The sequence below is a fragment of the Schistocerca americana genome, chromosome 3 (genome assembly GCF_021461395.2).
Source record: "Schistocerca americana isolate TAMUIC-IGC-003095 chromosome 3, iqSchAmer2.1, whole genome shotgun sequence".
Taxonomy (NCBI): domain Eukaryota; kingdom Metazoa; phylum Arthropoda; class Insecta; order Orthoptera; family Acrididae; genus Schistocerca; species Schistocerca americana.
The window spans coordinates 153,772,850-153,789,768 of NC_060121.1; the positions used below are offsets into that span (position 1 = coordinate 153,772,850).

The 16,919-nt window shown below is 38.7% G+C and overlaps 1 protein-coding gene across 1 annotated transcript in view; it reads right to left on the bottom strand.

The window, feature by feature from the left end:
- The window catches only part of LOC124605141 (serine/threonine-protein kinase SMG1), a 352,264-nt gene that overhangs the window by 65,683 nt on the left and 269,662 nt on the right, over positions 1–16,919 (bottom strand). The window contains exons 38-41 of the mRNA XM_047136625.1: positions 10,928–11,060; positions 10,298–10,571; positions 6,435–6,578; positions 313–503 (exon numbers count right to left, since the gene is read on the bottom strand). Coding sequence (XP_046992581.1) covers positions 313–503; positions 6,435–6,578; positions 10,298–10,571; positions 10,928–11,060 — 742 coding nt within the window. The remainder of the gene's footprint in view (positions 1–312; positions 504–6,434; positions 6,579–10,297; positions 10,572–10,927; positions 11,061–16,919) is intronic.

Below are 16,919 nucleotides of genomic sequence, written 5' to 3' on the forward strand. Positions count from 1 at the left end.
CATAAAATGCAAACAACAACAACTTGGTGAAACACCTGGAGGCACAGCATTTTAATCAATCATGCAAAGAACACCTGAGAGATCATGCCAAAACTTCTTTCACATTTTGATCTCATGCGCATTATAGAGAAAGGATGTATGCATGCACTTAAAAACTTAAAGTGACTAAAAATTACTGGTATTTTTCTAGAGCTATCAATAATCATCACTAGGACTTCTTTTTAAATGTTACTTGACTGTCAGTATTTTGAAAGATTAGATTACCTTACATTCTGCAAATGCAATTAAGACTGAGATGGCAATGACACTCACCTGTCCAAGGTCAGATCTTGGAGTAGGGCAGTTAGCCATCTACGATAGCAGGCTGAACGATGGCTACTGAGGTATGACACTGGATAAAGACTTGTCACAGTTCCATAGTGGCTCAACAGGTCCAAGCAACTGCGCATCATTGCTGTCTGTTGCTTAGCTAGACTTCCTAATTCACTTTCAGATTGTTCACACTATTTGAAGGCAACAAAAGAAAAACAAACACAGTTTTTAGTGAGGAAAAGACAAATAAATAGTGGTATTTCTCCTAAGGTAAAACTATACAGACAACAGCAACTTTTTCTTGCTGTGAGAGAGGATTTTACTGTATTTACCCAACTATACGATGACCACAAATATAATACAATGCCCTTCTCTTGAAGGGGCTCCTTGAGAAATTTTTATTTGTAACACACGCTGAGTATTCAACATTACAAAAAGTGCTGCCCTGAACAAAATTCTCATGCACATACCAGTATTTACTTTGAATTCTGTGATACATGTAACTGGAAAATTCCTCTTTATTTCAAGTGCCTTCATTCAGATAATTACTCTAGTAACTGGGAGGCCTTCACTGTGTTTCTCCCATGCATACTGCACAGCCTGCTTCTGCAGTTCATGAAACCTTCCCCGTTTCAGTTCCCTGAAAACATGGCCTGTGCAACTGGCAGTTTAGTTTATTTTTCATCTGATGCCGCCTCTGAATATTCACTTCTGTCACACCAAATTTTCTGTCTGAGGCACAACTGTTTGTGCCCTCTGTTTAACTAACTTGAAGCCAGCATCATACAGTATGTGTGAGCCAGTTTTGAACTGCAAAGTCTTAAATCCATATTTTTCAACCGAGTCATAGCTTTGATTTTCTTCCACAGTCAACTGCTACAACACACTGTGCTTACAGTGCTGACATTATAAGCACAAGGAATGACAATACCACATTGTCCCCTTGGCTCCCTATATCTGACAGCAGAAATCTTACCAATTGAGCTTAAAAATCTACTTTATTATTTGGTACCGGCCTTGAAAATCAATAGTGCTGTAGGACATTAACAGCTTTAGCACCACTGTTGAAGCTCATGTTTAGCCAATGTTGCGCCATAAATTTTTCATTCCTCCAATTCTACTCAGTGTCTCCTCAATAATTATCTGATCTATCAATCTAATCTTTAGTATTGTTCTGAAGTTTTTAAAGGTTCTATACTGTTATTACCTGAACTGCTTATCATGCATATTTCACTTCCATAAAAGGCTATATTCCATACAAATACCTTCAGCAAAGACTTGCTAAACCTTAAATTTTTATTAGATGTTAACAAATTCCTCTTTTTCAGAAATGCTTTTCTTGCTACTGTCAGTTTACATTGCCGCCCAAACAGCAACTCTCATCCACTACTTTTAGTGTCTTATTTCCTAATCTAATTCCCTTTTGATGATGTTCGTCACCTGACCTCTTTTCAAGACACTGTCTACTCCATTCAACTGCTTTTCCAAGACCTTTGTTATCTATGACAAAACATAACAATTGCATCAGCAAATCTTTAAGTTTTTCTGGTTCGTCTGATGCAACTAAATGAAAGGCAGTTTGTACTGTCCATACAGGTTTTGCTTCCTTCTATTTGTGAAGCACAATCAGTGGCCTGTAGAACATATTTGTCTTTGTAAATAATAACAGCATTATTACAGGTTGTATATGCAACAAGGGGTGGTGGGAGGGGAGGGGGGGGGGGGGGGACACCACACAGATTTCCAGGTTACACTTTCTCCCAGGTATAAATACACTTTCTTCGTGTTAAGTGACAGTATATTTTTCCTCTGAACTTGAAAACTTATCAATCCTTTGAATGGCTATGGTTTTATACACGGGCATAGAATTTCCCATCACTTTCGGAAACACGTTTTAGAAAGATCTTTGATGTGCAGCAACATGTATGCTGCATATTTTCGTACAACAAATGTTACTTTCCGAAGCACTGAAATCGAGATTGTGATGTGCTTGTGTATGCCAGCCATCACTCACATCACGTGATCTTGCCAGCTGACGACAGTGGATATTCAGAGCACAGTACATCATCAATGTTAAGTAGCGCAAACACACCACCAGGAAAAGTTATGGTTTAAATGGATATACATAGTGTTGCTACAGGAAAAGCAAAGCTTTCATATATAATATTGGCCTCTAAGGTTAATAAGCTAAGCTTTCAAATATAATGTCTATCTCTTTTTGCACGTGTTGCACTTTCAGCCAGTAAAATTTTTAATGACGACGTAAATGTCCGATCTTCTGGTCTCGAAATTCTTCTAAATGGCTCATTATCAGAGTGTTGATTTTTAAATGACTGTCAAACGCTCTGCGATTTAAGAAATTCACCGTATATTGTCACACATAGTTCAACTTGTGTAAAAGGAAATTTACTTTGAAAGTAACACTTTTCAAACCACCATTTCCAATATTTTCCTGTGACCTGTTCGAAACAGGTTCGTTTCCGCAGTTGCCAGAGAGTGGCAGATAACGGACGCCACCACACTTGCACAGCTACGATGACGTAGGATGCCCTTACATTCGTACATGTAAAACATTAAAACATCTTACATTATGTCATAAAAGAAACAAAACATCAGAGGATTCTCCAAGAACATCAGTATTTCATGAATCGTACTAAAATGTGCACATTTAAAGTGTTTACTTAAAGGGCACATTTGTATGTCCTGATTCCCAGTGAAGTAGGCCTTGACCTGATATTAAGCTTTTGAGTGTGGTTTTCAGGATGCTAAGCTTCTTGGATTACCAGTACTATATTATCTCATGTTTAGTTCTTCATTACAGCATAATGCCATATGTGCTATCAGATGAGAACCTATATGAGCATTATGTTTTGTTGTATATGGTGCATTTCCTTTGCAATTTAACTTAAATTTTAGTTTTGTTTCTCATTCATGTTTTATTGCTGCATTATTATTCAGTAGAATTGGGATACAGTAATATCCTTTGTTAGAGAATCAGTACTTATCTGTCACAATTAGAAAATTTCCTTTACTGCTTCCTGCATGTACACACAGAATAACATGGAGGATAAACTGCAACCCCATATCACTCCCTTCTCTACTATTGTTTCTCTTTCATGTCCTTCAACGCATGTAACTGCAGCCTGGTTTTCGTACAAGTTTGACTCTCTATATCTTCTCCCTACCACCTTCAAAAATTTAAAGAGTGTACTCTTTGTCAACATTATCAAATGCTTTCTGTAGACATACAAATGCTACAAACGTTTCTTGAAAGTATCTTCTAAGATAAGACACGGGGGGAAGTATTGCCTCTTATGTTCCTACATTTCCATGGAACCCAAACTGATTTTCCTCCAGGTCAACTTCTGCCAGTCTTTCCATTCATATGCAAAAATTCTACAACCACAAGATATTGAACCGATTGTCCAATAACACTGACACCTCTTGGCACCTGTCTTCTTTGAAATTAGAATTATTTACATTCTTTTAAAAAGTCTTACAGTACTTCCCCTGCCTCATATCTCACACAGGGTAGAAGAGTTTAGTTACAGCTGGCTCTCACAAGGATCTTATTAATTCTGAGGGACTGCTGTCTCCTTCCGGGATCAAGTTCCCACTTGAATATCTAAGTTCTCCAAATTATTCTTGCAGTATCAGGTCTCATATCTCATCTTCACCTACTTCCATTTTATTTCTATACTAATGTCCTCAAACCTGTACACAGAAGAATTAGATATTTCTTCCACATTTCAGATTTCCCTTCTTTTCTTTCTACTGGTTTGCCACCCAAGCTCTAGATGTTCATAAAAAGCAAGTTACGTAGGTTACATCCCATGGCTACTCACTCGCCACTCACCTCACCACATTTGTACAATTGCTTAGTCAAACTGGTGCCACTGCTCCCCCTCCCATCCCTCCATTTTAAAAAAATTGGCACACAACCTCAACTGCCAAAGCTTCATCTACAAATGTAGTATGACCCCTATATTAAGTGATTATACAACATAAAAACTTAGTGCTATACTGAGGCTTAAAACCTGTGGTGTCAGCAACTATCACCACATTAGTGCTTCACAGAAGCCTAACACACCAGGAAGAGTTTCCCAGAAGACAGATGACCATGCCCTGACCATTCATTCACTGGGAGCCAACCCTTGGGCCAGACCAGTTTGCTCAGAGTGAGTTTCCTCAGTCAGTGCCGATTCCACAAGGATTTCATCAATCAAGATTCTTATTCCAGGATGCCATCATAGCATCGCTGCCATTCATGTCTGACTTCACGGCCCAAGGAACTGTCAGCTGTAGACTTACTATCTTCAATGCCTCTTTGAAGAAGAAAATGGGGCTGTCATCATGGTAGACTTTTGAATTTATTCTGAATTAATTTTCAAATGGCTATATGCCAGACTTAGACAAGTTTACTTCATATAGGACTTAGCCCTTGTTAATTCAGTTTGTACAAGTCTGAGCATCTGACAGGACTTTGACTTTTATAAAGTGTGTGTTTAATGAACTCCTATTCGGTCCATATGGAACAGTCTTTTCATTATGTCTGTCTGCAAGTTAATTTTACAAAGAGTAGCAATCTTCCTTTTTGTAATATTGCTGATATTCCAACCTGGACTTTTCATCTTACAATCAGGTAAATACAGCACGAAAAGTACTTAGTAGAAAAAGAACATTAAGAATCAAATTAAAACTAACATATGTGAAAACTGCAGCAGCAGGAAACATGTATCTGAAATTATCTTTATATCATGGATCAAGTGCTGTTACGGAATAGATTACAATTACAATACTTCTCATCAGTCTTCACACCTGAATTTCAGAATTACTACTACTATTACTAATAGAAGAAGAAGAATAGTTCGTACATTTCTAGCCACATGTAGCTGTTCAACATTCTACTGAAACATACAAAAGATGTGGAGTTGCCTGACGGATGGAGTAGATAACACCAGCTATAAGAGATTACTGGTACGGGAGTTCCTGCTGTTAAGTTGTACAAGTTGCTTCTCAAACCACTACAACTGCCCCACAAACATTTAAAGAAATGTCTTATTTATTTACTAGCAGGAGCTGCTGATGCATCAATTGAAAATGGTAGCAAATAAAGATGTTTTATCGACAGCTCCTGGTGGTACATAAAAATGACACTTTAGTTGCAATTAGAGTGTGACCATTATTCCACTCCACAATGTACACTCCAAGACTGCAGTACTTACAACAGTGTCCTACACATATGACATCAACTTCAATGTCAGGAGGACAGATGAAAGTGGAATTTATACAAAAATGCAACATTTTACCTCTTAGCAGCCCCACTTCGGTCTGAGGGACAAGGGAATGCTAAATAATGGTTGTTATTGGAATGTTATTCATGACAGCAGTTCAACTTGTAACAGATGACATCAAATCCAACCACACAGACAACCCCACATCTGTTGAAATGTTCTAGCATGAGGGTCAGCTCTGTAATCAAAACAATCTGTCAGGACTGAGCTCATAAGATAGTGGCCATAATGTATACTGATGATCACAACTGGCTCAGCAGTGCATAGGTCTCTTCTATCCACTGGTTCCACATATGCACTGCTGTTTTAATATCATGTTCTGTTTGAGACAAAACTTCATGATATGACAAACTAATGTGTCAGATGCTTATCACTTGAATTCACTAGCACTGCATTCTTCATTGTTGATGTGGAATAGTTCCACATTCTTTGATATTTCCAATTTGTTTGAGGGGACTTCATTCTGAGAGTTTGGTGCAATGATTTCTCTGATCTGCAAGGGAGCACTGCTGGATTTGTATATGTGACAGCTCTCTGCAATCTTTATCATTTATTGCACCCTGTTCTACATTTTCTCCAAGTTTACATTTATAAATGGGAGTCTCAATTAGGGTTGCAATTTTCACTAATTTGACATTATGATGTTGATGATTATTGTAATGATGGTGGTGGTGATAATGAGGCCTTCATCAAAGTTATATGTATACAAAGTAATGAATATGAAGCTTATTCTATCAATTTTTAGAAGGTATGAAACTAATGTGAGACGACAAAACCCATTAAAGATTTCATACTTTCTTTTTCCTATTTCATAGTTAAAGAATTCACCTGTACTATCATTTGACTCTGTCCAGCATTCTGGAGAAATTCTTTGACCAGATCAAAAACAAGGTGATAATCCTTTTCAGACTCCTGATTTAACTGTGTCAACCACTGCTGTATCTGTGTACCATGGACACAAGCCAGTGCATTCTGAAAACACAAGACATTTAATTAGAATATATCATGTTTCTACAAAGCCAATTTAAGGATTTTACAATCTCCTTTAATAAGAGGCAAAATGCACAAAAAATGAACACAAAATACTGGCATTTAGATTTGACACACTGTAACAAATACAACCCTATCTGTTGTAACATTTTTTAGTTCTCATTATAAGGAATGTGATATACTAACTGTATACTTCTCCTAGCTCCCTCAATGCAGAGAGTAGTTAGAGTTTTGTATCAGGTATATATGAAAATAGAAGCGCGCGCGCGCACACACACACACACACACACACACACACACACACACACACACACACACACACACACACACACACACACACAAGAAAAAGAACAAGGAGGTGTGACGGGGGGAGTAGGGGGGGGGGGGAAGGGGAGAGGGAGATGTTTCATGTAACTGCCTTACTGAGACGTGTTCTTGTTTAACAATGTTACTTACACATAATTACTCATTTGTGAGAAATAATAAAGCAACCCAAAAGAATAACACAAAATTCATCTTTCTAATGAGTATGATAATGCTACCTATAATAACATTATAGTCAGACTACTGAGCTGGCAGGGAACATCTATGGTGTAAATTCCCTTGCCTTCTACTAGTTCTGATCCACGGGATATAGCACCATCGTGGAAGTAATTTATTATTAGAAGTTATTAAACTTATTTGCATTCATTCTTACAGCTTCCATGGACCCTGCATGTCAGAAGGGGACTTTTAAAGCTAGTGGAGGCTCTGTAATGGTGTGTGACATGCACAGATGGACTGATATGGGACCACTAATATGTCTAGATACGACTGACAGGAGACACGTATGTAAGCATCCTGTCTAATCACCTGCACCCATTCATGTCCATTGTGCATTCCGATGGACAATGGAACACTCCATACATCCAGAATTACTACAGAGTGGCTCCAGTAACATTCTGCCTAGTTTAAACACTCCCCCTGGCCACCAAACTCCCCAGACATGAACATTATTGGATATACCTGGGATGCCTTGTAACGTGCTGTTCAGAAGAGATCCCCAACCTGTTTTACTCTTAAAGATTTATGGACAGCCCTGCAGGATTAATGGTGTCAATTCCCTCCAGCAGTACTTCAGACATTAGTTGAGTCCATGCTATGTCGTGTTGTGGCACTTCTGCGTGCTCGCAAGGGGCCTACATGACCTCAGGCAGGTGTACCAGTTTCTTTGGCTCTTCAGTGTATATTCTACAACTTTATCATTCACATTTGTGTGCCTCAGCCCCCCACTACTCCTCCCTCATGTGCATATGAAAAACAGTCATGAGTTCAAAATGCCTACTTTGTCTTTTTGTCACGTTACAAATATGTATTTAATTGGAAAAAATGACTACATGGTGTACTGGTGTTAAACAACATTTCCACTTAAATTATTTTTACAGCCAGAAGCTACATTATTAGACATACTTCACAAGTATATGGTGACAAGTTGACATTTTTGTCCATCAAAAAGGCAACTTAAGTCCTACAGCGATGAACACTGTATTACTTAGGAGTAAATGCGCATTTGTGAAGGAATAAATTTTATTTTTTGTTTCACTTTTCAAGATTAGAATAACTGCACTACTACTATTGCCGTACAATGTCTTAGAAACGAATGTCTGTTTAGGGGTAAATCTGAATACACTACATCTGGCAACATAAAGCTGTGACTATTGCTGCTGTATTACAACCAGATTAAAATTACTTGTTCGTTGACCCATCATGCGTAGGAGTTTGTTCCTCCAACCTAAGCATTCAACGTCATGTGCGAACATATTCAATATAAATAAGCTGCTTCACCCAACATTGCACGAGGTCAATCTTTCAGAAGGTAGCAAATCATTGTTGCGACTGGTTCTGTAGAGGAGTAGGTCATGGGTTTGAATCTCATCAGGGGATATAATTTTTTTTGTTTTAAATCTTTATCAAATGAGATTATTATTTTTACTGAATTAATTGGTTTAAATGTAATTTTATTTTAATCTTTTTTCAAACCATTTTCATTATCATACTGACTTTTTTACTTGCTCTTATTTTTTGTTCCTACCATTATTTTCACATTTGGACTAGGCCTGTGTCACCTAAAACCCATTACCGAGTTCCAACTAAGACTACTCATCGGTCTGTACGAGGACAGTTTTAGGTAACTAATTAAAGCAAAAAATTACAGTTCACACATAAACGTGAACAAAACAAGTATGATTACTAGTTGTGCCACATGCTGTCAACCCTCATTTCCTCATATAGATTACACATCACAATGTTGTCATTATGTTAGGACACAAGCATAAATTCAAGGCTACAAGATGCTTACGTCTGCCACAGTTCAGTCATTAGTCACTTAAAATCAGCTGATGACAGAGCATTTCGTGTTCCCATCGTGACTAATGGGAGACATTTCCAACATCGCTCCACGTCACATGTGACAGCACTTGTGAAGTGTGCTACCACGTTTGAGTGTTACCTTTCAACGAGCAGCAGCAGCAAATGTGGCAACACTGCGAGGCCAAGTAACAGACTTCAACTGACAAGTAATTTTAATCTGACTATAGTTCATTTTACAAAAGCATGGCTGCATGTTTTACACATTCAGAACATCATCTACAACAAGTTATGCATTGGACTGATAAATGTGCAGGCTGCTATTACATATGAATTGCGCCTGCATACTCCAATTACTAATTTCTTGTGGAAAATATCAAATGAATCTCAATCTCCACTACCACCACAATCGTAACACACAAAAATCTTAAAGATGTAGAATTCTATTGAATAACATTCACTGTAATAAGAATAATTTTGCAATCTTACATATGGCAGATTTCAGTTAATTACACTAACGTCCCCAAAATAAGTAGAAAATGCCATTCTTAATGTGTACACAACTTAGTACCTGGCATTAAATGAGCACAGTGACATCCCCCTACCCACAGTAATGCAAATCTGCTGCCCACAAGCTGGAAAATTCCTGTTGTTACAAATGAGATAACCACAATGTACCCTTCATTCCCATAACCTTGCGGCATGAGACTTTGCTAGTCCCTGTCGCCACCTGCTTCTACACCCTCCCTTGCTCCCACTCCAGCCTTACACATACCTGGTATCCCTCCAGAATACATAGTTATTTCCCCTTCACTGCTCCCCCTTCCTCCCCATCACAACCAACAAATGCTACAGTCTACTATCCTGTCCCAACCATGTATCTGCACACACCCACAAGCAGCATCCTGCCCCACCCCTATACTTCTATCACTCCCCCTTCCTGTCCCACACGTCTTCCTGATTATCCACCTCAGCTGAGGTCACTGCTCACCAAAGTCAACCTCAGTGCCCAGAAAGAACAGTGGCCATTTTTTTTGTGTGTGTGTGTGTGTGTGTGTGTGTGTGTGTGTGTGTGTGTGTGTGTGTGTTTTCTACATCTGAGGAGAGACTTTGATAGCTGAGTCTATTTTTAAATATACCTGTCTGCTGTCCAACACCTTGTCTATGTGGTGAGCAGTAACCAATTCTATTTCACTGCCATTATATAATCACTGATTTTCCCTTCTTTGAAGAGATGTAATTACCCTAAAAATACTGTAGTATTCTAGTAGGTTCCTACATTTTAGACGAATTATGTTCATAATAATCTAACACAATCAGTCAAGGGCCAAGTTCTTTTACAGTGTGATACACACCTTGTGCATAGTTAAATGCTTGTCACATTCTTCGAGACGCTCCTGTAGTGCAGCACGTGTAGCTGACAGTGCATCCTGTACCCGGCGATGTGCAGAGTGGCGTGTGGCGAGGGAGTAGAGAGGGTGTGTGGGCTGCGATTCGGCTTCCTTCACCAATGCCATGAGTTGGTGAGAGTCCTGTAGTGCCTCACAGGACACTCTCATTGACGCCTGCTGTTCCAACCATTTTAACAAAAGCTCCTTCACTTCAGGCAATGCATTTTGAATCTCATCCCTGCACAAAAGAAGCACTGAAATTAGTGATTAGCTTCCATTATTGAGCCTTCATTTTCTTTAAGTTTTTAATCCTGATGTATTGTGACTGAAACAGTTCTGCTCCTCTTAACATGAAAACTATCACTCTCCATCATTTTCTAACCAAAGCCTAAATTAAGGTACATATGGCACCAACAGATCTATTAGTTCATATCCATAGATGTCATCCATTACTTTCAAATAGTATGCAACTGCATCCTGCAATGCATAACTGCAACACTTGAAACTAGCAAACTACAGATTCTAATCTGGCAGTCATTTTTCTCTTATTCACTTTTTTAGTTATATCAAAACTTTACAAGACTGCTCCATCACCTGTTCTTGAACCAATCTGCTTGCATCTCTGCGACACGGACATTGAACATGGCGTAAGTGACCTCACGTTCCAGTTCTTTGCGGCTCTGCCTAGTCTCCATTGTTACTGCCTGGCCTCCACCATAAACAGCTCCTGTACAGATTCATTACCACAATAAGTGAGTTCTTGGGCTCAAGATGATATTTGTATATAGTTAATACACATTACTATTTATATTACAAACTATTGCTTTGCTATAGACAACATCTGCAAACAATTGCACACAATTTTCAATGCAAAAATTTTCATTTAGTAAGCAAATAGAGAAGGAGTTCCACTGCTAAACACACACGAGAGAGCAAACAGATGTAAAGATTACGTTGAAAGCCTCTATAAAGACAGAGGAACTGTCTCATCGCTTGACAGAAGAAGAAATGGAAGCTCATGTGGGACACATGAACCATGGACCTTGCCGTTGGTGGGGAGGATTGCGTGCCTCAGCGATACAGATGGCCGTACCGTAGGTGCAACCACAACGGAGGGGTATCTGTTGAGAGGCCAGACAAACATGTGGTTCCTGAAGAGGGCCAGCAGCTTTTTCAGTAGTTGCAGGGACAACGGTCTGGATAATTGACTGATCTGGCCTTGTAACATTAACCAAAACGGCCTTGCTGTGCTGGTACTGCGAACGGCTGAAAGCAAGGGGAAACTACAGCCGTAATTTTTCCCGAGGACATGCAGCTTTACTGTATGATTAAATGATGATGGCGTCCTCTTGGGTAAAATATTCCGGAGGTAAAATAGTCCCCCATTCTGATCTCCGGGCGGGGACTACTCAAGAGGATGTCGTTATCAGGAGAAAGAAAATTGGCATTCAACGGATCGGAGCGTGAAATGTCAGATCCCTTAATCGGGCAGGTAGGTTAGAAAATTTAAAAAGGGAAATGGATAGGTTAAAGTTAGATATAGTGGGAATTAGTGAAGTTCGGTGGCAGGAGGAACAAGACTTTTGGTCAGGTGATTACAGGGTTATAAATACAAAATCAAATAGGGGTAATGCAGGAGTAGGTTTAATAATGAATAAAAAAAATAGGAGTGCGGGTTAGCTACTACAAACAGCATAGTGAATGCATTATTGTGGCCAAGATAGACACAAAGCCCATGCCTACTACAGTAGTACAAGTTTATATGCCAACTAGCTCTGCAGATGTTGAAGAAATTGATGAAATGTATGACGAAAATTTAATAGTCATGGGTGACTGGAATTCGTCAGTACGAAAAGGGAGAGAAGGAAACATAGTAGGTGAATATGGATTGGGGGGAAAAAATTGAAAGAGGAAGCCGCCTTGTAGAATTTTGCACAGAGCATAACTTAATCATAGCTAACACTTGGTTCAAGAATCATGAAAGAAGGTTGTATACCTGGAAGAATCCTGGAGATACTAAAAGGTATCAGATAGATTACATAATGGTAAGACAGAGATTTAGGAACCAGGTTTTAAATTGTAAGACATTTCCAGGGGCAGATGTGGATTCTGACCACAATCTATTGGTTATGAACTGCAGATTGAAACTGAAGAAACTGCAAAAAGGCGGGAATTTAAGGAGATGGGACCTGGATAAACTGAAAGAAGAGTGTTTCAGGGAGAGCATAAGGGAACAATTGACAGGAATGGGGGAAAGAAATACAGTAGAAGAAGAATGGGTAGCTTTGAGGGATGAAGTAGTGAAGGCAGCAGAGGATCAAGTAGGTAAAAAGACGAGGGCTAATAGAAATCCTTGGGTAACAGAAGAAATACTGAATTTAATTGACGAAAGGAGAAAATATAAAAATGCAGTAAATGAAGCAGGCAAAAAGGAATACAAACATCTCAAAAATGAGATCGACAGGAAGTGCAAAATGGCTAAGCAGGGATGGCTAGAGGACAAATGTAAGGATGTAGAGGCTTGTCTCACTAGGGGTAAGATAGATACTGCCTACAGGAAAATTAAAGAGACCTTTGGAGAGAAGAGAACCACTTGTATGAATATCAAGAGCTCAGATGGAAACCCAGTTCTAAGCAAAGAAGAGAGAGTAGAAAGGTGGAAGGAGTATATAGAGGGTTTATACAAGGGCGATGTACTTGAGGGCAATATTATGGAAAAGGAAGAGGATGTAGATGAAGAAGAAATGGGAGATAAGATACTGCGTGAAGAGTTTGACAGAGCACTGAAAGACCTGAGTCGAAACAAGGCCCCGGGAGTAGACAACATTCCATTAGAACTACTGATGGCCTTGGGATAGCCAGTCATGACAAAACTCTACCATCTGGTGAGCAAGATGTATGAGACAGGCGAAATACCCACAGACTTCAAGAAGAATATAATAATTCCAATCCCAAAGAAAGCAGGTGTTGACAGATGTGAAAACTACCGAACTATCAGTTTAATAAGTCACAGCTGCAAAATACTAATGCGAATTCTTTACAGACGAATGGAAAAACTGGTAGAAGCGGACCTCGGGGAAGATCAGTTTGGATTCCGTAGAAAGGTTGGAACACGTGAGGCAATACTAACCTTACGACTTATCTTAGAAGAAAGATTAAGAAAAGGCAAACCTACGTTTCTAGCATTTGTAGACTTAGAGAAAGCTTTTGACAACGTTAACTGGAATACTCTCTTTCAAATTCTGAAGGTGGCAGGGGTAAAATACAGAGAGCGAAAGGCTATTTACAATTTGTACAGAAAGCAGATGGCAGTTATAAGAGTCGAGGGGCATGAAAGGGAAGCAGTGGTTGGGAAGGGAGTGAGACAGGGTTGTAGCCTCTCCCCGATGTTATTCAATCTCTATATTGAGCAAGCAGTAAAGGAAACAAAAGAAAAATTCGGAGTAGGTATTAAAATTCATGGAGAAGAAGTAAAAACGTTGAGGTTCACCAATGAAATTGTAATTCTGTCAGAGACAGCAAAGGACTTGGAAGAGCAGTTGAACGGAATGGACAGTGTCTTGAAACGAGGATATAAGATGAACATCAACAAAAGCAAAACGAGGATAATGGAATGTAGTCAAATTAAATCGGGTGATGCTGATGGTATTAGATTAGGAAATGAGACACTTAAAGTAGTAAAGGAGTTTTGCTATTTAGGGAGTAAAATAACTGATGATGGTCGAAGTAGAGAGGATATAAAATGTAGACTGGTAATGGCAAGGAAATCGTTTCTGAAGAAGAGAAATTCGTGAACATCGAGTATAGATTTAAGTGTCAGGAAGTCGTTTCTGAAAGTATTTGTATGGAGTGTAGCCATGTATGGAAGTGAAACATGGACGATAACCAGTTTGGACAAGAAGGGAATAGAAGCTTTCGAAATGTGGTGCTACAGAAGAATGCTGAAGAAGGTGGGTAGATCACGTAACTAATGAGGAGGTATTGAATAGGATTGGGGAGAAGAGAAGTTTGTGGCACAACTTGACTAGAAGAAGGGATCGGTTGGTAGGACATGTTTTGAGGCATCAAGGGATCACAAATTTAGCATTGGAGGGCAGCGTGGAGGGTAAAAATCATAGAGGGAGACCAAGAGATCAATACACTAAGCAGATTCAGAAGGATGTAGGTTGCAGTAGGTACTGGGAGATGAAGAAGCTTGCACAGGATAGAGTAGCATGGAGAGCTGCATCAAACCAGTCTCAGGACTGAAGACCACAACAACAACAACAACAACAACAACAACAACATGTGGGACACAGAGGATCTGATATCAGGGCAAAGAGTTTCACAGAGCTTTGGAAGACTTGAGATCACATAACACAGAATTTTTAAAATCAGTTACGGCAGAGGCAACCAAAAGGTTATTCAAGTTTGTCTGTAGGGTCTATGAATTCGGAAACTTACAACTCAACTTCATAAAAGTACATTAAAACCTCATTTTTATGTTCCCGCATTTTAAATTTTCACGCTTTTTATGTTCATTTTTGTAGGTTCCACCAGAAATCCTATTCCCTCAATACAGTAATTTGCCATCATTAACTATACTGTGTTGCAACATTTCCCGCATCTTAAATTTTCTTTGATGTTATCACAACATTAACATTTATTTTCATACAAATTTCTGCAAAATGTGCATCAATTCATGCTCACAGTATAGGTTTGCAGTGTTTGGATGGGTAGGAAAGTATGCGAAGTCACTGCCGTAACGATAATCACGATTTGACAATAGTGACTCTAAAAGCAACCTTCTGCCTGCTCATTGCATTGCATTACAACAGATTTAATTTAATTTCATAGTCATTTATACAAATAAACACTGGTTTTGAAGACTGCCATCTCTATAATGGGCCTTCACAAATCATTGTAACTTCCATATGAAATATGCTAATCCATACTAGGCATGTAGTCTTATATTGGTACAACCTGATGTCAGATGTAATCATTCCTTGTCAAAAAGCTCCATAGCATGACAATTTCCACCCTGTTTCTCACCCATAACTAAGTGACAGCAACTAGCTGCAGATTTTGTGCCTATTGTTCCCTGTTTACGAAGAGTGCCTGTTTTTAATCAATAATGTGTTAAAATTACTTACTGTGATTTTATAATAATTCAATAATAAGTATTACATTTGAGCAGGAATATCTTTTTAATGTGGTTTCAGGAAAGACTTTGTTTCTATGTTTTATTTACACCATTGTACACGATTGGAACATTTTGAGGCACTACACTAGGAGTGCGTCAATTGGTGATAACATGTTTCATGCTTTGTATATTGTGGAGAGACAAGTAGAGCTAATTGCTGTTAGAAACAAATACAATTATTCAGATTTTTTTAAATAGGCAAAATTGTTTAATTTCATGTTCTGAACAATATGAAGATATAACTATGAAAATATAAAGAGAATGACAGTAATAGTAGTTTATTCCTTTTCTCCTCTGGTATTTCCTATGCTTTCCTGCATTTTACACTTTTTTTGTCAGTCCACTGAAAAGTGCAAAAAGGGGGTTTTGTTCAATCATCCAAGCAATACCAAAGATAGGATGGGCAGATAAGTGCAAGAACTGTCACACAATCAACTTAACAGTTCTTGCATCCAAACTGCTAACAAGAATAACATGAAGAACGAAAAATAAAACTGAAGGTCTAACAAATGTCTATCAATTGGGCTTTAGGAAACAAAGGCACCAATGAGGCAGTTCTGATATTGCATTTGCAAGCAAGAGTTCTACTTGTAACATATACTCCACAAGCCACCATATGGTACAGAGGATACCTTTTAACATTACTAAGCATTTCCTCTTCCGCTCGCAACCACAGCAAAGGAGAAACAACTATGTCTCTGTATGAGCCCTAATTTCTCTTACCATATCTTCATGGTCCCTATGTGAAATTTACACAGTCAGCAGTATAAAATTTCTATATGCAGTCTCCTACAACTCCCCCAATACACCAAAGCGAGCCATTGACCTTTCGTTCCACCTTCCTTACATAGTTGTTCCATTTCATATCACTTTGTAACGTTATGCCTAGATATCTAATCGACATGACTGTCGAACAGCACACTAACAACACTGTATTTGAACATTAAGAGACTGTTTTTCCCACTTGACTGCATTAACTTACATTTTCTTCTACATATTGAGCAAGCTGCCATTCACCACACTAACTAGAAATTTGATCTAAGTCCTCTGGGATCCTCTCAAAGTCGTTTAACAATTACACCTTCCCATACACCAGTGAGTCATCGACAAACATCCACAGATTATCTGCTCACCCCATCCACCCAATCATATATATATATATATATATATATATATATGAGGTGACTTACCGAACAAAAGCGCTGGCAGGTCAATAGACACACAATTTTTCCCACGTGGAATGTTTCCTTCCATTATATATATATATATATATATATATATATATATATATATATATATAGAGAGAGAGAGAGAGAGAGAGAGAGAGAGAGAGAGAGAGAATAAGAGCTTTCTTATCACACTTCTCTGGGGCAGTCCTGATACCCTCATCTCTCATGAACACCT